Source organism: Equus asinus, chromosome 20, assembly GCF_041296235.1.
Source record: "Equus asinus isolate D_3611 breed Donkey chromosome 20, EquAss-T2T_v2, whole genome shotgun sequence".
NCBI classification, from domain to species: Eukaryota; Metazoa; Chordata; class Mammalia; order Perissodactyla; family Equidae; genus Equus; species Equus asinus.
The window spans coordinates 96,860,971-96,884,118 of NC_091809.1; the positions used below are offsets into that span (position 1 = coordinate 96,860,971).

Genomic DNA, 23,148 nt, shown 5'->3' on the forward strand with positions numbered 1-23,148 from the left:
TGCGGTCGCCATCTGAGGCCTCCTTACCCGTCAGCCAAAACCTATGGTAGGTGGGACATAGGGGGGCCTCTCCTCCCTGTGCCCCAAAGACCTCCTAGCCAGGTGTCTTTGTATCACCCCAGAGGCCCTGGTGCAGCCCAGCCCTGGGCAGCGGCTGTCCGCCTGCTGGCTTCCCCTTCTCCTTGGGTCTCCATCTCTGTAGGGAAGTCAGTGTCTTTTTTTCGCCGTCTCATCGTCCCGCAACTCCAGAGTTCTGTGATTGTCACCCATTGACTTAACTTTCTCCTTACCCTATTCCCTGCTTTCTGTAGGAGCAGTGACTTCTCCATGGTTTAGTTTCATTGACTGTAAAATGAAGGAATTGGACTCTTAAAATACCACTCACCTTTCAAATTCTTGTGAGTCCTCAGTGCTTCCTGCTGCAGAGTGCTGACCTCTGGGATGTCTCCGCCCCTCCCGGGTCCCTCTCTCCAGCCTTTCCCGTTGCCTTCCTGACTCCCTCCTGGTCCCAAGAGCTCACTGTCCTGCATCTCCTCGACTTTGAGTTCTTCGTGCCCACTGCCGGCGCCCTCCGTGTTCTGCCTCACCGTTCCTGAGCGCCTGCACCTTGAGCTCTCCCGTCCGATGTACTTTCTTGGACATCAGTGCTGACCTTCCCACAGCCTCTGCCCCTACTCCTCCGCCCATGCGAGGCCGGCCGTTTCAGTAGCCACAGTTACCCCGCCTTTCACATGTTGGGCTCGTTCAGTCTGTGAGCAGGAATCCTCCTCATCCTACAGGGAGGAAGCCACAGCTCCCAGAGGTCACGTTGCTGGCACAGGACACACAGCTAGTCAGTGGCAGAGCTGGGATTTGAACCCAGGCTGTGGGCTCCAGGGGCCCCGCACTGACCACTACCCTGGCCACGTCTCTTCACGCCCATCCTCTCTTATCCTTTTGTCTATACCCGCTGCCCTGCGCCAAGGTGAGCATCCCGGCTCTCCCACTGCTCCTGGTTGCAGGGGTATGGGGAGACCACAGGCCTGGGCAGTGGCTCTGCTACTTTGCACCCCCCGCACCCCTTCCCACCGTCTCAGGGCCCCCACACCTGGCTGTTGGCCCTGCTCTCTGCCATAGCGACAAGGTGAAGGCCACTCCGTGTGCCATCCTGCAGTGTCCCTGTTCTCTTCTGCTCAGGATTCTGCCCATTTTCTGTCCTCCTCTCAGCCCTCCCCACATCCTCAAAGAAGGCATATACCCCTTTTCCTCTCTGAGCCTCGGCCCTCCTCGGATCCGCCTGCTGCCTTTCTCAGCCTGCCTCCATCCACGGCCCAACCAGCCACTCAGGGCTCCTGTCAGGCCGCCCATCTTTAGCTCTGCTCTCCCTCCCACCAGCATCCTTCCCTTTACCACCAACAGCAGCCGTGCATCCTTTTGTTTCCTGTAGAACAAGGTGCAGGTGTTTTCCAGAACTTCCTTCAACTTCAGGCAGTAAGTTTTTTTGTGGAAAGAGTGTTCCCCCCCTGAGTCTTTAGGGCCAGGCTCTCTTCTCTTATTCTGTAGCATTAAAAAAAAAAAGAAAAGAAGGAAGAAGAAAGGAAAAAAGAAAAAGAGAAAAACCAAACAGGATCCAGGCTGATATGTCTTTGGTTAATGAACACGACTCATTGATCCTTCTTGCTGTGGGGGCCAAGGGGTTGTCCCCCGTGCCATCTTTGAATGCAGGGGCGTGTCAAAGCTGAGGGCCAGGAGGAGACTCTGCCCTCGGGAGGCTGCCTCCCAGAGCTGACGTGGCAGAGCAGACAGGCTGTGGCAGACACAGAGCATAGCCGCCCCCCACGATGTTGAGCATCTCTTCCGTGTCAGGCCCTGTGCTGGGTACTGGGGTGCAGAGGAGTACAAGGCCTGCACCTTGGGGAGAGGCAGCACCTGTGAGCTCCCTTGGCAGCTTCAGGTTCCATTGTCGTCCTCCAGGCAATGCAGAGTACCCAGATCCAGGCTGGAGGGAAAACCCTTGGGGCAGAGTCTGGGGAGTGGGCTGCATGCACGTGGGTGCTGCAGACAACACGGGTGCTGAGAGGCAGGGCAGCCTGAGGCAGAGGTCACGCACTGGGCAGAGGAAGTGGCCAGAGACCACTCTGGGAAGAAGTCAGCCGGGGACCTCCGCCTCGGGCTGTTTTCAGAGGAGCTGAGAGGCTGATGGAGCCATGCCAGGCGCCTTCTGGCGAGAAAGTCGGCAGGGCAGAAGGGCAGGCAGGATCCAGGAGGGATCCTTAATCCTGAAGGGTTTTGCAGAGCATGGTTCCCCGTAGCGTTCGCCCCTAACCTCTGTCTTTTGGATGTTAGATGAAGAAAGGCGCCTGGACGAGCACACGCGGGCATTGGAGGCCCCGCTGCTTCTGGGCCATCACTGTCCCCGGGCTGTGTGTAAGGTTCCGACAGACCCTGCGGAAGAGAAAGCCGGCCGCTTGACCCAGCCTTCCCTGTACCTCTTTGGCCATTGACTTTTCCCCTGTGTAACATCACTAAAATCTCGTGGAATCCGAATTCCGTGACGGGGCTTTGGGAAGTGCTGGTTTGAAGAATTTTTAAGCCCTGCGTACTCTGCAACGTGCCCACTTCTTATCTTGCACGGAGGCCGTGCTGTTTAGTGGAAAGACTATGGGCTTTCGATAGGCCTGACGTGGGTTTAAATCTGCCTTCCTATAAAATCAGCAGCTTGGTCAAGTTACCTAACCTCTCTGAAGCTCCGTTTCTTCATCTGTAAAGTGGGAGAGAGGACATCAGCCATCTTACAGGTGCTGTGATGGTTAAGTGAGAAGACAATCGTGGTTGACCCTTACAGAGGGCCCATTCTGTGCCACATACCCTTCTGAGCACTGTGTACATCTCCTTTCCTCTCCACCCCAGCTCTGAGATGGGGAATGTTGTCATCTGTACCTCACAGGTCAGGAGCCCATGACGCACAGTGTAAGTGTCGTGTGTTTGTGGGAGCTGACATTCGCATCCCAGGCACAATACACGGTGGCGTCAGGATTTGAAACCTGACTGTCATCTCTCAGCAGAGAGCATGCTCTTAAGCACTGGGTCATAAAGGGCCTGGGGCATTAAAAGCACGAAGTAGTATCGGTTCGCTTTCCAGGGGGTTCATGGATGTTAAAGGGGGATCGGTCATTCCTGAGACTCCAAGTCATTCTGCAGTCTTTTTAATCAAACGTCGTAGAGGAGTGATCTGACCTGCCTGTCCGCTCACTGCTGCCCTTGTGACCCTTCTGTTTATTCTGCCTCCACATCCTAATCCCCCTCCATTTGGGCACCTACTCACCTGTCAGCTGGAATTGGGCCACTTCCCACCCTTGTCCCATCAGTGGTCCATACATCCCCGTCCAGGACCAAGAGTCCTCCCAGAAAGCCCCCTGGGGCCACAGCTTCTTCCTCAAATTGTTCCCCTTCCTGTACTTCAGTGATAGAGCCAGCAAAGGTCTAAGAAGGCATTCTTTTTATCATTCACTCAACAAGCATTTACTGAGCGCCTTTGTTGCGCTAGGGGCACACCCTGCTGCGTGACTCTTAATTTGATCTCCGAAGCCCTCCAGGAGTCCTCAGCAGCCCCACGAGACTGGAATTCTGGATACTCTCCTCTGTCAGTGGTGCTGGGGCTCTTGTTTTGATTCACAGAGTGCCCCAGGACTCACAAATCCGGCTCCCTGGGAGGCCCTCTCAGCTGGCCCCCCAAGGCTGCAGTTCCAAATGCAGTCCCCTTGACTTATGTTTGATTTCAGGATCCCAACATCTGGAGCTGCTGGTAGGACTGGGTACAGGACTGCCACAAACAGGCTTCTCCCCCAGGCCCTGACGCCCACCGCAAAGACCGCTCTCCCCTGCTCAGAACACCCTTGCAACCACCCAGTCCACCAGGCAACCGTCGGCAGCACCTCATTCAGGTCTCGCCTCCTCCCTGGTCCCTTCTCCTTCTGATACCCCCCAGGCTTCAGCCCATAGGCTAATTATTTTCCCCCTCTCTTCTGCTCGGGTACCTTACATATGCCCCACAGCTAGAAAAAGGGCACTCCTTCCTCAAGACACTTGACTGCCACCTGCTGGAAGTTTGTCGTAATGGCTCCACAAATCTCTGCCACTTAAGAGGAGAAGGCACGTCCTGCGGTTGTGCAGTGCGCTGCTCTCACAGCTGGAAGCACAGCCCTGCCTATCGCAGTGACCATGCGGTCGTGTCTTTATTTAAAGCCTGTCTCTCTGACCGGATTGAGAGAATCTTGAACAGGGGACTGCTGGTTCCTCCCTGTGTCCCTGGTCCCCTGGCATCTGCTAGGGGCTGGAGAAATGCTTGCTGAATGATCCTGGTGCAAACACCTGTTCCCTTAGGTTAAAAGCGCCTAGTCTCACTGGGTGAATCTTCTCTAAATCCGTTGTTCAAAATAAGGCGACCAAGCTCCCCACAGGCTGCCAGAGCAACCAGGGAGGGCCAAGGTGGGGCTTGGAGGGAGAGGGCCTGTTCAGCCTGTCGCCTGTGCTCGGAGGCCCCCACCATCTGCACAGAGCACGGCAAGTCCACACGCATTCCCTCAGTGACCCGGGTTGGCACCAGCACCACAGCGTGGAGAATGTGGAGAATGGGGCCAGCCCAGCTGCCACGGCTCTTGGACGGGAAGGGAAAGTGCTTCCCATCGCTGCTGTGTCCACGACCAGCTCCTTGCGGGTTGTGGGGATGCACAGGTGGCCACACAGGGGCCCTTCCCGGGGAGTTTGGGGTTTTGTGGGGAAGTCGATCAGATCAGTAAGCGTACAGCTCCTAGACAGGGTAGTCAGCATGTTGATTCACCGTGGTCCATACTTTCCTCAGCCGTGGTCTTGTATTAAGGCACAGCATTGAAAGCCACTACCCCAGTCACACCCTGGGCTTCACAAAGTGGTATTAACAGAACACCATCCAGCTGTCACACCTGGGGCTGGGGGCTCAAGGGGTGACAGGCTTTCACTGGGGTCCCATTTTAAAAAGGGGGAAGCTCTCTGTTCTTTCACAAAGCTTGTTTCCCCAGAGCAACTCCATGCAGCATTGTCAGGTCCCACAGAGAGAGCCCCCGACAGATGCCCCTCCTTGCTCAGTCTGTGCTAATCAACTAACTGAGACACCTGCCCGTCCGGTGAGGGCTGAGCACTTCCCTCTCTGCCCTGGCTGCCAGGAAGCCGAGAGACCACGTGTTGGCTCAGTTTCTGTAGCTTTCCTGAACCCGATGCTCCTTCTTATTGGTTCCCCTCACGCCGGCCCCAGGGTGTTTGTTTGGGGTGTTTGTCTTTTACTTTGTGGGGCTGGTTTGGAGGCATGACCAGCAGCGGTGTGGCAGGTAGACGAAGAACCAACAGTGAGCAGGCACACCTGGGTTCCTGTCCCCACCTGCTAGCTGAGTCATCTTACGCAAGGTAACTTTGCCTCTTCAATCCTTAGTTATTTACCAGGAAAATTGGGATAATGATCACAGTTAACGGACAGTTTATTTCGAAGATTAGGCTAGTGCGCCGTGAATGCCACTGTCCCTTTTCCCTCTCCCAGATCAGGCTTGCTCTGTGGCTCCAGGATCCTGTCTGTGTTCCCTTCCTCCTGCTCGTGCCAGGATGCTTAGGAGGGGTGATGCAGTGGTAAGAGCTTGGCGACCGCCCTCCTGGCTTGTCTGGGACAGAAGGGTTTCCCGGCTGCAGGGCTTTCAGTGCTAAAATGGGGAGGTCTGTGCAGAGGCGTGGTCGCCCTAGAAATAAACCCCCTTAGCATCTCAGGGGCCTCCAGCTGCAGAGGTTTATTTCTCCCTCGGGCTGCTGTCTGCCCGGGACCTTGGCTAAAGGAGGAGCCTCTAGCTAGGAAACCGCTGGTTGCAGCGCCGACAGAGGAAGGCATTGTAAAGGTTCTGTTGGAAAGTTGCGTTGTCCTGTCTGCTCACATTCACCAGTCAAGGCGAGCACGTGGCCAGGCCTGACACGGGGTGGCCCACAGGGAGGGGCAGCTAATAGTTTGAACCTTAATACACGCTCCCCTTTCTCTTCTTGTAGCGTTTTGGGGTGCTGGGGCAGGGAGGAGGGAAAGGAGCGACGCTTGGTCTGCAATTGGAGGTCCTCGATGTGGTCGTCTGCCTGTAGATGGGGCGGCCTCGCCCTGCTCTGTCAGAGGAGCAGCTGTGTCTCCTTTGGTGCCTGACTATGGCTCACCCTCCCCCTTCTCGGTGCTGAGGCGTCTCTGCAGGGCAGCCTGGGCTGTGACACTCTCCCAGCCCCCTCGCTCCTTTGGGTGGAGCCCCTGATATCCTGCTGCCTGTGCTCCAAGGAGCTCGAGGGGCCTGAGGTGGGACAGAGTATGCCCCAAGTTCTCCCTTCATGCCTTGCTTTATCTGGCCACCCAGCAAGGCCCCTCCCACCTTTGGGAATCTCTAGCTCAGAAGCGGGCCCACAAGTGGCCTCCAACTCCAGGAGCACAGGCCAGGCTCTCCCAGGAGTGTCCTCACTCTGTGTCACTTGGATGGCAGCCCCAGGGCTGGCCCTGAGCTCCTCTCAGCCAGGGCCCCTCTCCCAGGCACCTTCAGCCCATGGCTCAGCTCTCTTTGGGAAGTCGTTAGCACAGAAAGAGGTTTTTTTTGTTTCTTTTGTTGTTTCACTTATTGTCTTACATTTAGAATACTTTCTTGGAGAGAAAACAGTTTTCCAAAAATAATTGTGTCACAGCTGACTTCATCTAAGTTTCAGGGGAGTAGGGGAAAGAGAAAGATGAGGCGTGCACTGGGGGACACCTCACAATAAGATCACAGTGGGGGTGGGGGCAGGCAGAAGGCAGAGAGAGGCCGCAGGGTGGGAAGGGAAGGGCAGGAGCCACAGCGGGAGAGCCAGGGGGCTTCTCGGAGGAGGTGACAGCTGAGGGCACTTGAAAGGAAAGCAGGAGCTGAGCAGGTGATGAGTGGGTACGGGGAGTGTGGGCCCAGCTGAGGCCACGTGCTCCTGGGAATTAAGGATTTCGGGGGCTGGAGTGTTGGGCAGCAAGTGGAGGTTGGGCTGGAGAGTAAGGAGCTCATGGCAGCAGTCTGGTGTTTCCTGTTAGGGGGTTTGGTGATGTATCTGGAAGGCTTGGGGCTGAGCACTGGAGCCGCTGAAGTGTTTTAAGCAAGGGGATGACCTGTCTCTGCCACAGTGAGGAGGGCGCGAGGCTGGAGAGGACAGGGGCCATGACCAGCGCTTCCCCGGGGCTGGGCGTCCCTTTGCCGCTGCCGTCTCACTGGGGGCTGAGGGCCTGGAAGGCTGAAACTCTGGTGATGTTGTTTGTACACGCCCAGACCGTGGAGGTTTCCGAATCCGACTGCAAAGAGGAATACACTGGGCAGACAGATCCCCTTCTATCCCTGGATATTCCCTCAAAGACCCTTATCGTGATGAAGGCAGAGATAGATGGCAGGAGCTAGCTGGGGGAGCATCAAGTGCCTGGAGTCTTGCTCCCGAAAGGTCAGGAAGCTGCCGTCAGAGCCCATTCCAGACACAGGGACCCCGAGGGCCGGCGGGGACGGTCACGGAGCGCCTCTGGGGATGGCTGTCTCCTGAGCCCGTGTGCGCCAACCCCCCGAGGTTCTCGCGCCTTCTTTACACGTCCCTGCTTGCTCCCGGCAGCGTCAGGGGTGGGCTTGCCGCATCACTTTATTTTGGCCTGATGTTTTCTGGAGACTATGTCTGCTGTTCCTCGTTGTCTGAGTTTAGGTAACTGACCGACAGAGAGAGTTGAGTGCTGTGGTGGCAGTCAGTGGCTTCCCCCACTCTCGCTGTGGCCTCGGCTTGTTCCGTCGCCTCTGTCTACCTCAGTCCCCTCACCTCACCGGTAGAATGAAGAAAACAATAGCATCTACCTCACAGAGTTATTTTCAGGTTGAAATGAGTTATAAATGCAACAAGAGCAGGGCCTGACGCCAAGGACACACCCAGTAAGTTCCACTATGATAATTGCTTGACCCAATAGAAGAAATGGAAAACACAATTATCTTCCCTCTCTTAAGGCCGTGTCCAAGAGTCCGTGTTTAGTAACTTAAAATGCATTGTTTTCCCAGGAAACGTCTCCTGTCAGATTCCTTCGCGTGTTTGCAGTTGCGTGTCACAGGCGGCCGAGGGCTGGGGCTGGGGTCCGCCGCCGTGACTCCCGTGGTGAGCAGTCACAAGCCAGCTCCTCTGTCTCCCTTAGTGATAGATTTTTAAATTGATTTACCCAAAGCGACCTGTCTGGGTTTTCTTTTTCTGTGGGCCCCACTGTAGGTTTCTAGAAGAAGTTGACTGCCTGAAAGGAAACTACAAAACATGAACGTCGCTTTGAGGTGACCAGCAGGTCCAGTGGCCCCTTGCTCCTCCCCAGGTGGATCTGAGGCTTAAGAACTGTAACTCAGGTAACGAATGAATCCTTTCCTCCCGCCCCGCACCCCCCACCCCCAACTACTGTCATTAGCAGCTTGGATGGTGGTTCTTCCTACAGGAGTTGTGGGATATTCCGCCTCATGCAGTTGTCTCACTGTTCAAAGAGAGGGGGTGGGGGCTGGAGGTGGCACCCCCTGTCTGACATGCAGCCCAGAGGGGCCCCAAGACCCTGAGGGAAGGGCTCTGTGCTCACTCCTGGCCCTACTTCTCTTAATGTCAGTAATAGTGATAACAACAACAGCGGACACCAGCAGGGCCCTCAGTGTGATTAATGGTGATAAAATGCTTCTCGAAGGATAAATCTGGGAGAATAGCCAGGAAATTTCTGAAAATGAAGAGTAATGAGAAGGAAAGGATTGTTCTATCAGATATTAAAATGTATTATAAAGCCACAATAATAAACAGTGTGGTACTAGAATGGAAATAACTGGATCAAAGGAACAGAATAAGCCACAATAATAAACAGTGTGGTACTAGAATGGAAATAACTGGATCAAAGGAACAGAATAGAAAGTCCAGAAATAGGCAGTAAATCAATAAAGGTGGCACTTCAAGTGATTAGTGACAGGACGTATGGTCTGCTGAATGTTTTGGACCACTTGTCTATCCATTGGAGGGAAAGAAATTCCCAACCCTAGGTAGTGTACCAAAAATAATTTCAAAGTGGATTAAAGAGCTAAATAAAAAAATTAAATTATAAAAATATTAGTAAAGAGAATATTTTTATTATTTTTGGGGTGAGGCAAGGCTTTTTAAAACATGTCACTTTTAGTACCACATTCAACACATAAGCAAAGTTAGAAGGCAAAAAGGGGGGAAATATTTACAACATCTGTGATGAGCAAAGAATATTCCTAATATGCAAATGTATTTATTCATTCATTAAACATCTATTTATTGATACTATTTGCTAGGACGTCCTCTAGGCACTAAGGGTGCGAGCATTAAACCAAACAGAATCCCTGCTCTTATCCTTATGGTCTAGTGGAGCCAATAAGTAAAGAAAGAAGTAGGGGCCAGCCCGGTGGTGCAGTGGTTAAGTTCGCACGTTCTGCTTCTCAGCAGCCTGGGGTTCGCTGGTTCGGATCCCGGGTGCAGACATGGCACCACTTGGCAAAGCCATGCTGTGGTAAGTGTCCCACGTATAAAATAGAGGAAGACGGGCATGGATGTTAGCTCAGGGCCAGTCTTCCTCAGCAAAAAGAGGAAGATTGGCAGTAGTTAGCTCAGGGCTAATCTTCCTCAAAACAAAAAAAAAGAAAGAAAGAAATGGTTGTAGGCCAGATTTTGACAAAGGCTATGGAGAAAAATTAAGCAGGGCAGACGTGGCTAGGAAAGGTTGGCAGGGGGTTGTGTTATGTGGATATTTAGGGAAGCTTCACTGATGAAGTAAAACTTGAACAGAAATATAAAGGAAAAAGGGGAGAAGTAGTTAAATTCTCGATGTTTTTTTGAGCGTCGAGCTGGTAGGAATTGCTGATGGATTGGATGCAGGTTGTGACAGAAAGAAAGAAGTTGGGGTGACTTCTAGGTCTGGAGCCTGAAGCAAGCAGCAGGATTGAAGCGCCGCTCACGGACATGAGCGTGACTAAGAGGCTTGGCTTGGGGCGAGCGGGGTGGGGTTTGGTTAGGGCTGTTGCAGTCTCAGGTCTCTGTCGTCTGTTCAGAGGGAAATGCCAGGAGACGGTTGGTTATACAAGTTTGGAATTCAGGGAAAGGTCCAGGCTGGAGGTGTAAACTGAGGAGTTGTCATAGCATAGACAGTATTTAAAGCGATGAAACTAGACAGGTCTCCTAGGGAATGAGTGCAGACAGGGAAGAGGTCCCCGACATCCGTGGGACCCTCGTTTAGAGGTGAGGGAGATGAGGAGGAACCAGCTACAGGAGCAGCCACTGCAGGAGGAGACCCATGAGAAGGTGGCACCTCTGAAACCGGAAGCCAAGGAGGAGGAAGAGGTCGGCTCCATCAGATGGGGCCGCACAGGGAGGGAGCGGAGAACCGGCCGCTGGAGTCGGCGTTCCGGAGGCTGCTGATGAACCCAGCAGGGGCTGTTTCTTTGGAGTGATGGGGACAAAAGCTCCACTGGAGTTGGTTATAGAGAGTCAGAGGAAAGGACTTGGAAACAGAGAAATGAGGCAGTAACTGGAGGGGAATGGGGTTTAAAAGCGTTTTTATTTTTTTCCCCATGTTGAGCATTGTTGCAGTGTGCTTTTTAGCCTAATGGGAATGATCCAATAGAGTGGGGACAGTGGGTACTGCGTGCAGGATTGGGGCAGAGAAACTTCTGGACTGATGTCTTGAGCAGTGAGAGAAGATGGAGCTAGCATGCGTTGATGGGGGTGTCCTGGCCACGGCATCCAGGAATGCCGGCAGACGTGGTCGCTGGCCTCTCAGTGGAGTAGAAAGCAAAGTTGTCGGCTGTGAGTGAGAGTCAGGGAGACATGAGAGGTTTGAGGAGAAAGGAGAAAGGGCGCTGTCTTCCATAGCAGCATGGGAGAATAAATGGAACAGGGGAGTCCAGGGTCGCCGGCCGCCCTGGGCTGCTAGGTGAGAGGGCATGGACTAAAGTGAGAACAGTGAGTTCGCTGTGTTTTCCTCCTGCCAGGTTTGGGTGCCCAGGAGAACATGAGTTAGGAGGCCCATCGACACCAAAGACAACGTGGTAGAAACACAGAACCTGAGTAGGCATAGTGGGAGACCGAGAAGTGCCTATAAATGTAGGAACACATCCAGAATAGCTTAAAAATACAAGTAAAAGCAATGAGGTTTGGTTTTTTCCCCCTTCAGATGGACAAGAGCTCTTGTTAGGGATGTAAATTATTGCAGCTTTTCCAGAGCACAATGTTTTAGTATCAAACATACAATATGTGTCCCCTTCTGACCTGTCAGTCCTACTTTTAGAAATTTGTACTAAGAGATAACAGCTCAAATGCACAGAGAGAAACACACAAAGATGTTCACTCCAGCAATGGGCATGGAAGTGAAAACTTGGCACACCCCTAACCAGGCGGGCCATTTCCCTAATCTGTGGCATAAAGCGATAGTGAAAGAAGAGCTCACACTCACCTCTGCTTTGCAGATGAAGAAACTCGGGCCCAGAGCGAGGGAGTGAGCGCCCCGTCACATCGCGTGGAGCGCAGGCCCTGACGCGGGCAGTGCGCAGCCCTCTTCAACTTGCACTTGGAGTCCCTGGCGAGGTACTGGTCAGCCTCTTTTTTGGGCCAGCTTACTTCCTCCTTTTAAAAGACAAATTCTCGAAATGTGTTGTAGATGTGTTTACAATGTCTTCGTTTCATTATGTGAGGTTTTCCATTCATGGGATACTGCGTATGAAAGGACAGTGGGGGAAAACAGGGCAGACCGCCTGGCCCAGCAGTAGACACGGACCATAGTTTCTTGACTCCCAAGTGGGACGTATAGTCTGAGAAAACGTATTTCTTGCTTCCCTACGACTTTTACAAAAGTTGTAACAAAAATACAGAGACAACAATTAATTCCTATTTATGCATTTCATTGATCAGATTTATTGATTAGAAGGAAATAAAATTAGGATCGTCAGAGAGCATCTGGGACATTTGGTCCCCACCACCTGTAACTGCTGGAGCCTTGGGTTCTGGTTTAGTTCTGCCACATCCCAGCACAGGGACCTAGGAGAAGCCACCCAGCTTCTTTGGGCTTTTGTGTCTTCATCAGAAAAGTGAGCGGGTGAACCTAAATTACCTATAATAATTCTTTTTTTTCTTTTTTTAAAGATTGGCACCTGAGCTAACAACTGTGGCCGATCTTTTTTTTTTTTTCCCTGCTTTATCTCCCCCAAGCCCCCTGGTACATAGTTGTATATCTTAGTTGCAGGTCCTTCTACTTGTGGCATATGGGACGCCGCCTCAACGTGGCCTGACAAGTGGTGCCATGTCCGCACCCGGGATCTGAACCCTGGGCCGCTGCAGCGGAGCACGCGAACTTAACCACTCGGCCATGGGGCCAGCCCCTATAATAATTCTTAAGGTGGGGGCTGGCCCCGTGGCCGAGTGGTTAAGTTCACACACCCCACTTTAGCGGTCTGGGGTTTGCCGGTTTGGATCCTGGGCGCAGACCTACACACCACTCATCAAGCCATGTTGTGGTGGCATCCCACATAGAAGAACTAGAAGGACTTACAACTATGATCGACAACTATGTACTGAGGCTTTAGGGAGAAAAAAAAAAAAGGAAGATTGGCAACAGATGTCAGCTCAGGGCTAATCTTCCCTCAAAAAAAATTTAAAAAAAAAAGATGATTAACCTCACTTTCTCTGGAAAAAAAAAAACAACAAAACTCTTAAGGTGAGTGCGATGCTCTTTCCGTTCTGCCATGCCGGTTGGCTGGGTGAGAGATGTGTTGGGACCATAAACAAGCCCCACGTCCCTCTACAGCGCCACCTCGGCCCTCCGCCACATTCGGAGAGCACGTAGAAATAAATGCACCTTTGTGCCCCCTTGTACCAATTCCAGACCTCCAATGGCGGACCAGAGAATGGACATTTCTTCAACAATCAGTGATTTCATGTCCCCGGGCGCCACCGACCTCCTTTCCAGCCCCCTGGGCACCAGTGGCATGGATTGCAACCGCAAACGGAAAGGCAGCTCCACCGACTACCAGTAAGGCCTTTGGGGCTCGCCTTCCTCGTAGACTTGGTGTCTGTTCGTGGGCGCGGAACGTCTGGGGGCCGGCTCCTGCTCCTCCTGGAAGAAGGGATCCTCTTTGTGGAAAGGGATGGGAGTGAAAGATCCGACTCTTGCTGGCCGCACAGTTGGTTTTTCCTTTATCTTCCCCCTGGACTGCAGGCAGGAGGGAGCCTCCAGCACTGCTGAGGCATTTCCTTCCCCTCCCGTCCCCAGATTTCCACATCAAGAGAAAAAGAAGAGCCTCAAAGCCAAATTCTGCCCTTTCTTCGCTTTCCTTTGCTCCTTTGAGCAGGACAGCTCAGTCTGTGGATGTCCTGTCAATGGTGTCAGAGAGCTTCACCTGGGGGCCTTTCTCTGAGGAAGACTTCAGTTCTTCATTATGTTTGCAGAATAAATAAGTAGAGCTCAGCCCTGGAAACAGTTTAGGAGCATTGATGTTGTCCTTAAACATTATTGAAATTAGCGTGTACCTGTTATATTAAATAGTATTTTTGTTTCTTTTTAGACTTGATGACTTTTCTTTTGAGTAAGTAAATTTTCACACTTACAGCCAACTCTTCTATATGTGTACCAACACCTAGGGGATAAGGCAGTGTAGACCGCTCAAAGGCACCTTCTGTTTTGTTGAGGCATCCGCGTGGAATCTTACCCAAATGTCCACTTAAGAGGTTTTCTTTTGTTTAATGAGGGAAAATCTCCAAGGAGGTCACCCCCCTCCAGCAGATGTCCTTTCTGCTGAAGTTCACAGGTCGAATTTGGGGAGCACAGTGGCTGGAGGTCAGATGCCCACTAGGAGATGCTATGATTAATCTGTAAGTTATCCCAGATGGCGAAGAGAGCAAACACCCAGGGGATGGAGAGTGGGTGTGAGGACTGAGAGGGTGTTCCCTAGCGGTAACTCCCGAGGGAGACCAGATCCCCTTGTCTCGGGCAGGTGCTAATGGAGCCATTGACATGTTGTAAGACCTCTGCTATCTAGACCTGTGTTTTCCAACCGTGTCACCGTCCAAGACCTTCAGGTTTCCCTCATAGACCCCAGTTTGCAAATCTTTTGTAATTCATGGAGATCCTATTACTGAAGGAACTGTAACCCCTTTCTCTATTATTTTAATGTCCTGAAGTCATACCTCCCTGCCAGGTGAGCTTCTCTTCACCTGAGATGATCAGTTGGCCTCAGTGAACAGAGACAAGTCCAGATAAAAGGGGAGGGGGAGTTTTCTTTCTCCTGTGTGGCCTGTGTGATTTCCTCTGACCTTTAGGACTAGCCAGAGAATCTCTCTGCCTGTGAGGAAATCAAGGGCACCTGGTTGGGAACCACTGTTCTAGAACGCCCATGATGTAATTCAGAGCTCCTGAGAAAGCTGTTTTTGCCCTTGAGATTATGATGTGTGAAGGGCCATAATCCCTCCTTTCTTATGGGAGAGAGGAGAAAGGGGAGAGGCCCAGGTGGCAGTCAGTGCCCTCCTGATAAATTTAGGGGCGGAGAAGGAGGTGAGCTGATCCCAAGGGCTTTGGAATTCCTTCCTCTGAGGATTTCAGTCCCGAAACTCCAGAGGATTTCACTGAACTGCCAGGTGCCATGAAGCTTGGATTCCAGAGGCTGTGAAGGGGTCAGATCCCTGCAGTGACCCAGGACCCTCTGTGGCCAAACAGGGTTCCACACCCGTCCACCCCACTCCTCCCTCTCTCCCGATTCCTCGGGCCTAGGGCTTTCCTGCCTAGCTGAGAACCAGAACAATGGGGATGGGTCGCAGTGCCTTTGCAAAGCTGCCTCAGGGCTCTGCTCCGTTAGTATTCGAGTCCCCCTCCTCACCTCGCCCCCCACCAAATATCTACGTGTATGCACACGTACATTTGACGCTTGATATGTTTTGCAAATTAATAAACTCCATTTATCCAGAATGATGAGGGGAGAAAGGTATTATCGTTATCTGGATATTCTGGTTAACTAAGTTTCCATAAATGATATATATATTCCCAATTTTCAAACAGTCAAAATATGGTAAAATATGTTAACCTGCAAACTCCTGGAGACTGTGTATAACTTTAGTTTGATAATCTGGAAAACCAGTTTGACTCTTATAGGAGGTTCAAGTTGTTTTTGTTTGTTTGTTTGACTATTATACGTCAATAATCAATACGATGGCTATTTGAGCTTTCTAATTGCTTGGTTTCTGGATAAATGAGAGCCTTACGTGTAATGGTAAGAAGCTATTTTGTGTGTCTTTCTTAACAGTCACATTCTCTTTTGTTTTTTCAGAGAAAGCATGGACACAGACAAAGACGACCCTCATGGAAGGTACCATGACCCTAGTCGTTTGAACTTCACTGTCCTTAGAGCCGTTTTCCTTGCAGGATTACACATTCTAGCACTTAGTGCAGTTTCCACCCATGTTCTTGATGGGAGATAGGCAAGGAGGCCGTGTGCCCTTGGCTTCAAGACACTCTCACCCCAGCCCCCAATATGGTGCCAACCAAGACCCTTCTGTGTCGGGATGATAGGGGTTAAACAGGGAACAAAATAGAGATGTATAACTTTGCCATTAAAATCCAGAGGATTGTGTTGTCATCTTTTGCTTTGTTTTCAGGTTAGAGTACACAGAGCACCAAGGAAGGATCAAAAACGCCAGGTAGGCTTGGCCCTCATTCCGTCTATAAACTGTCCTGGTTCTGGGCTCTTAGAGTGTGGTGAGGCGGCTCTGTGTGTCTGGGCCCCGTCTAATAGTCCTGCCGTCACTGTCACATCCTTACGAAATAGGGAAGGGGGTAGCGGGCCTTGGCTTGGTGTGGCCTTCTGCCCCTCACCCTCCAGCCTGAGCTGGCCTCCCTCTTTGCTGTCTTTCACGTTTAACCTGAAGGGGACTTCGGAGGTAGCAGAAAATAAATCAAGGCTCAAGTTTTCCCCCAGTCTTGGCAGGTTCCTCCTTCCTGACTCAGCCCTCCTGAGGAGACCGGCTTGGTGATTCGGTTCTTGGGCGGCCCCACCCCTCGCCTCTGAAAGGGCCCTTATTGCCCTGCAAGTTGCAGCTGAAGGCCAGACATGGCAGATGCTCTGCTCCCTTGAGTAGATTCTCTAACCCAGTCCTTCCTGCCTCCTGCCGCACTTGCTGACCCCTTTCCATGTGGGTCCTCAGCTCTCCTGCCATTAGCTCCAGGGCCATCTGAGGCTGTGTCCTGACACAGAACCAGGGGATGCAGAATTTGGCTGACCTGAGACTTCTAGCTTTTTCCTCGCAGACCAGCCTTGGCAGGGGGTCCCAGGCTCTGTTGCTATGGCAGCAAACTACATTTCCACTGTTGATGTATCCCCTTAGGGGCACGGTCACCAATGGCAGGTGCAGGCCAGCCAGGGAGAGAATGTACCAGTCAAAGTGTCATCCCGCCTCAGCAGGCAGCAACTCCTGGGAGGGAGGAGTGTGACCTTCTTCGAGGAAGCTCTTGGGGACAGATGTGGCATCTGCTCTATCTAGGTGGGGTCATGGTTGATCCAAGGCTGGCAGTGTTAGTGACTCAGTCACTAAGGAATCAACTATGTTAGTGACCTGCTGACTCGATCAGTGAGTCTCTGACAGGCTACACAGCGGGCTTCTCACAAACCTCAGAGCCAGCTCCCTGGGGACCATGGGGCCCTTGCTGATTGCTGATCTTGATGCTTTGTTCTTTGAGACCTCCAGCTCCCTTCTCTTTCTTTCCACCCTCATCTTCAAATCTAACTTTACAGAAGCCGAGAAGAAAAGAAATGAGAAGTTAACAATACAGTTTACTCTGAAAAGACAATTTTTGTACTATTTCTCCTTAATTCTAAGCATGATATAAGCATAAAAGAAACTCATACTGACCTGGCAGTGAGGCCACTTTTGGTGACTTCAGTAAAAAAAGTGTAGTTTGAACCACTCTGCACATTCTAAATTTGCCCTGTCAGATGAATATTGAAATCAATTATAACTTATTTTTGTCATGGTCTCCTTGATGCTCAGTTATATTTTATAGAAGTCATTTTTTATATTGTTGTTCAGGGAAGCTCACAGTCAGATTGAAAAGAGGCGTCGGGATAAAATGAACAGTTTTATTGATGAATTGGCTTCATTGGTACCAACGTGCAACGCAATGTCCAGGAAATTAGATAAACTTACTGTGCTGAGGATGGCCGTTCAGCACATGAAGACGCTACGAGGTGAGACCCTGAGCCTTATTGTCCTTGATGCCCTTGCCCACACTTGGTACCACCCTTGCCTAGAATGTTCCTCAGACCCTAAGGCAAATGTTTATGACTTGCAAATGTGTAGCCTTGAGCAATATGCCTAGAATTTTCACCAATAAACATGATGCCAAGTGGAGTGATTATTGAGCTTATGTGAGTATCGAGATGCGACTTTGCAGCCCCACATCCCCAGAGGGCAGAGGCTGGGTATGTAATCAGGCTACAAGCGTATCAGAGAGGACACTGCTGATGTCCCAGCTTGCGTATGTGTGTGCCTGGACCCCGCCCGGACGATGATCAGCATCAGAAATGCAGGTGCACTTGGTGACACAGAAAAGTCGGTTTCAGTTTTTAAGAGGAAAATTCGTCATGGTTCATTTGAAGAGTGAGTCACTCGCTGATGGTTCTTGCTGCGTTTTATTGTCAGGAATGAACACTGATAAAATTTTCATCTTCCTGGAATTTTCCCAAGCCAGATAGATTCTTTATGAGGGAGGCAGTATTTTCCTTCTTTTCTGAGTGTGGGGAGGGTGAGAAAACAGAGGCAGAAATGTGGAAGTGACTTACCCAAACCACCGGAGAAATCTGAAACATATCAGACCTTTTAGTGAATCCTGTTCCTGGAATTTTCCACAGCTCATCTTGGACTATTTGAGGAAATTGGAAAGTGGGCGCTCAGTCAGATCTCTGACCTGCGTGGTAAAAGAATTGCATCTTTTTATTTGTATAAAGCACCAGACATAAGAAGCTGGTTTTGTCTGAGTGTTGATCATTATTCAAAAATATAAATGTTGTATCCTGTGCTTGGAGAATGGCATTTAAAAATTATTATTAGCGAAGGTGGTAGAGATTAAATTATTATAAGCTAATTTCTCTTAAATTGAAAGGAAAAGAGTGGCAAATCTCGAGTTATCATAGAAAGCAAGGATGTGGATCAGTCATCCGCGCCTTGTTAGTTGATCTGAAAGTCACGGACACATTCCGTTTCCCTCCGTGCCTCTGGTTCTTTGAATTGTTATGGCTCCGTTCCATTTTATCTCTTCACTGTTCTACTAACCATTCTGCAGATTCCAAGTCATTGACTGCTGGCGTTTTTCTCTAAGTCATTGTTCTCCTGAAAGATGCCACACTGACAGCCTTTTAAACATAAGTCTTGTCCCCTTTCTGTCCTGGGAGCTCGAGTTGCATTTGCTGAAGTAATGCATTTCCCTGGGTTGCCAAGCTGCTTTAACCCCTCCCTGCTGAAGAGGGGCTCGCACTCAGTGCCTGCTCCAATTTATTTACTCAGGGGCTGGCAGACTGGATGATTTCCCCAGAACACGTAGAGTGGTGATGTGAGGGCCTCCTAAACAACCCATTTAATAGAGATCTTGAGAGGAGGGCACCCCCCCCCGGGGCCTCCACCACTATGCTTCTAGAGCTGCCTTCTCTCTTAGAAGCAGACTTCTATCTCCCTTCTGTTATCTCCTGGTTTTCCCTGTAGTGACAAAAGCAAGCTTGTGAAGTTTCCTGTGGGCAGCAGGGTTCTTTTCAGTGGAATTCTCTTTGGCGCTACAGGATTCTGTCCAAAGCCGGATCTTGCCCTCTCAGTTAAGGAAAAAGACGACAAAATTTAAATCCCAGGGCGTGGGGAGTGGGCCGCCTCTGGAAGGTGTGAGGCAGTGAAGTGGAATAAGACATTTTCTGAATATAAAGTACCCCAGCTTTCTCTGTTCTCTCCCTAAGGTGCCACCAATCCATACACAGAAGCAAACTACAAACCAACTTTTCTGTCAGATGATGAACTGAAACACCTCATTCTCAGGGTATGTTGCAATTATGGGATTGTTGTACATGTTTATTTTTACAGATTTCAGGTTAAGTACCGGCATGGGGGAATTTGATGTCTCAACACTGAGTTTTTAGGCCCACTTCCTCTTTCCGGTCTCTGCCTTCATCTTATTGTTCGGACAGTCTTCACAGTCTTTCCTCGAGACCGTCCTCCTCCTCTTCTGTCCTTGCTTAGGCAAAAGTTAGAGGTCTATGCTACTGTGACTTGAAATCAGAAGAGGCAGGATTTTGTTAAAAATAGGAGGTAGTTAAGAATCACATTCCTGGGGGCCGGCCCTGTGGCCGAGTGGTTAAGTTCCCACGCTCCGCTTCAGCGGCCCAGGGTTTCACTGGTTCGCGGGCGCGGACATGGCACCGCTCATCAGGCCACGCCGAGGTGGCATCCCACATGCCACAACTGGAAGGACCCACAACTGAAAATACACAACTGTGTACCAGGGGGGGCTTTGGGAAGAAAAAGGAAAAATTAAAAAATCTTAAAAAAAAAAAAAATCACATTCCTGCATGAAGGTTTTAGAAACAGACTGAAACTTATAATAATTGAGAATTACTCTTATCCTCACTTAACCACCAGCACAGAAACATCCACCCAAATCTTTACACCAAGATCCCTTCAAAACGACAATACTTCCAAAAACTTTGTGGTTCAAGGAGGAAAATAAATGGAGGAGGCGATGCTTCCACCTGCTTGACTGCAACTTGACATTCGTCTTGCTAGTCTCTGCAGTGAGGGAGTTGAGGTGGCACCATGGGGACCTAGCTTCTGTGCAGAATTGGGTCTGTGCAAGGCTCCAGGACGTGCTCTGGTAGAGTGAGATTCATTTGGAAATGGAAGGGAAAGAAACCGAATTCAGAAATGTGTCCTCTTGCAAATCGTAAGAAGAAAAATAGAGAAACCTAACTAAAAGGAAAGATGCCTGCCCCCCATCCCCACACAGCCAGGTTGACCTCGCTTGCTAAGCCCTCTACAAAATCTTGGCACCCTTATTTGAGCAGATGTTTGCAAAGCCCCAGGATAGAGGCTAGTCCAGCTGGATTTTTGCATGATCACCACCCATTTTCAGCGTAACCTGGCTCCTCTGTAAGTCTGGCCTGCCTGCTTACTCCAGTATCCTCTATCCGTCCCCTCATGATGTGCTATTTGAATTGGAAAGCTTTCACCTGCAAGGAACAGAAGACCTGATGGATAAGTAGGGTTTGTTTCTCAAGTACAGCTGGTCCTGGGGTAGGCTGTGCGCAGTTGGTTCAGTGGCTCAATGCAGTCAGCTGGACCCTGGCTCTTTCTGTCTTCTCTTGCCACCATGCTGAGCCAGCATGCAGCTTGTTTCCTCAGTGTGGCAAGATGGCTGTGCCAGGACTGAGTAGCCAGATCAGCCAGAAAAAAGGGGCAGGAGAGGCTCCAGGCCATGAAAGGCCTATTGGGAAAGGATATACCTTCCTGGAAGCCCAGTAATGGACTTCAGCTTATCCAGAAGATGTCACCTGGTCACCCCTAGGTGCAGGGCAGGTTGCAGAGCAAGGATTTAGGTTTTCCAGCCTCCATAGTAGAGGCAGGCAAGAGAGAAGAAGAGGGTTGGGAATTGGCCCCCAACAGCATTTTCCACACACACTTTCCAGAGCCACAACCATTTGCTAGATTTCCCTCCAGAAGTGGTTCTCACAACCCAACACAGAACTTCAGCTGTGGTCCGGGTGGCCTGGGGTGGAGAGAGGCTGGTGCCCTCACTTGCCGTAGAAGCCAGCATATTAGTACAACATTTTGGGCAGCTGTAATACTGCTCTTCCCCAGCTCTCTTGTACATGAATTATTAGAGGTTAGGACAGGTTTTTACCATCTTGCATAGGTGCAGTTTGTTTTTTTGAACTTCTCTTTTATCTCTGTCAAGATCTATTTATTGGCTGGTCCCACATTCTAGCTTGTCATTATCGATCCTTCGAGGCTTCATGTGACTTGTAGATCTGATAGGCATGCCTTCTGTGTCTTTCATTTTCATTCATTCACTAACTCAACCAATACTTTTTGAGTTCTTACTGTATGTGCTTGGCACTGTTCTAGGAACATCCATCACTGATACACATGTTAGGGTGGGGCCAAGGCTTCCCAGCAAGTTAGTGATGGTCCTTTGGTTCCCCTCTCAGGGCACAGATATTCAGACCCAACTCTGCCCTCACCTCTCCATCCTTTTTCATACATATGTCCTTATTCTCAGGGAGAACTTGCTGAAGTTAAGATATAAACTATGTCTGTAGCATCTCTAGAGAAACCACCAGGCCGGCTTCATGGGTGTGCAACCTGTGCACTCACACAGGTCTCAGCACTTGGTTTAATGCTCTGCTGTCACCATCTTAAAAAATCATAATTTAAAAAAATTTTTCTTTTTGGTGAGAACCGTTGGCCCTGAGCTGACGTCTGTTGCCAGTCCTCCTATTTTTGCTGGAGGAAGATTGGCCCTGAGCTAACATCTGTGCCAGTCTTCCTCTATTTTGTATGTGGGACACCACCATAGCATGGCTTGATGAGTGGTATGTAGGTCCACGCCTGGTGTCCAAACCCGCAAACCCTGGGCCACCAAAGCAGAGCATGTGAACTTCACTATGCCACCAGGCTGGCCCCCAAAATCATAGTTTGTGAACAGGGGTCCCTGCATTTTCATTTTGTACTGAGCCCTACAAATTATGTAGCTGGAATTGATTACCATCCTGGTAATTTGATGTTTTCAAGGAAAAAAAATACATATATATAAAATAAATATATATTTATTATATATATTATATATATAAAATATATAATATATATATAAAACAAGCTCCTTTGGTAATAACAATGGCTTAATAATTTTTTTGTTGCTGCTTTTCTAAATAATTTCCTATCAGATGCCCACACTTATCAGGATATAGAGCAGAGATTTTAATGCTATTCAAGCTAAATACTTCATCTTGGGCTTGCCGTTTCTGCTCTTCTGTTTCATACAACACTGATGGTGATTGTCTTCCCTGATGAAACTTCCCGTCCTCCTTTGGCACGTGTTGGTGGCTGTGAAGTACTGTCCCATCCCTTGCCACTCCTAGGTGCCCATTTCCGCGGAATGTGCTTCAGCGGAAGGCGAGGTCGCTCAGAGGGTCTTTGAACAGTCTGGAGGCAGGAACTGGACTTCCACTTTCCTTGCCTACGTAGATCTAACTAATTGCTTCCTTGACTGAAACCTTTCAGAATATCTGTCTTTAACACATGATGTGTCAGGGAGCACCCAACCTGATCAGTTTATAATGTCTAGATACTCTGCTCCCCCACGTTTTGAAAACTAGGCAGACCCTACCAGGGCTTGGCCACTATCAACCAACAGCCTTTGCCCTGAGAGCGAGCCTGACTGCCCTGTGGCCCCATGGTGCTCCTGGTGCTCTCACACCTCTGCTCTTCAGCTGTCCCTGCGGCCGCGGCTCCTGGCCCCAGTGGTGGTCAGCAGCACGAGTGAAGCAGGGCCCCCTACACTGCCATGTGCATTGGCCTTGGAACCTACTCTCTCTCCCCTGGATGTGCTGGAACCCACTTTGCTCGTGGCATTGGTTCAGGCCTGACTCTGCCCAGCATTTCCTCCAGGATGTCACAGTCACCTTCTTCCAGGTACCTTTCATGCCACATCACTTCATCAATGAAAAGCCTCAAAACACTTCTCTTGTTCCCTATAAGAATGTCTGCAAGGCAAGTGAAGAAGTTATTATTACCCCATTTTTTGACAGAATGCGGCTTCTAGCTGACGGTGCCTGGAAAGTCGCTTCCCCTCACTGCCCTCCGTTGCCCTGGGCCTGCTGAGAGGCCTGACTTAGGCAAGGATCATTCTGTCCCCCATCTGCCTGGGTGGCCTGCCAGCTTCTCCCCGCAGTAGTGATTCTGTTCCCCTCTTTCTCTCTTCTTTTATCCCAGTGCGACTACGTGAACCATTCTTTTCCCTTCTGGCACATGAATACATTTCCTAATTTTTTAAATTAAACTATATCCTAAAGGCCCTTTTTCGAAAAGGGAGTGGAG

The 23,148-nt window shown here is 50.3% G+C and overlaps 1 protein-coding gene across 24 annotated transcripts in view; it reads left to right on the plus strand.

Moving 5' to 3' along the window:
* Positions 1-23,148, plus strand: part of BMAL1 (basic helix-loop-helix ARNT like 1) — a 104,607-nt gene that overhangs the window by 58,140 nt on the left and 23,319 nt on the right. For 8 of the 24 annotated variants that reach the window (XM_044752940.2, XM_044752941.2, XM_070491158.1 and 5 more), the window contains 7 exons: positions 8,269-8,396; positions 11,505-11,622; positions 12,917-13,063; positions 15,351-15,389; positions 15,679-15,720; positions 17,107-17,264; positions 19,017-19,096. In XM_044752940.2, coding sequence (XP_044608875.1) covers positions 12,924-13,063; positions 15,351-15,389; positions 15,679-15,720; positions 17,107-17,264; positions 19,017-19,096 — 459 coding nt within the window. In that variant the 5' untranslated portion in view covers positions 8,269-8,396; positions 11,505-11,622; positions 12,917-12,923. Of the gene's footprint in view, positions 1-8,066; positions 8,161-8,268; positions 8,397-11,504; positions 11,623-12,916; positions 13,064-13,595; positions 13,617-13,798; positions 13,903-15,350; positions 15,390-15,678; positions 15,721-17,106; positions 17,265-19,016; positions 19,097-23,148 lie in introns of those variants that run through there. The other 16 variants (XM_044752929.2, XM_044752934.2, XM_044752933.2 and 13 more) reach the window with 7 other exon arrangements.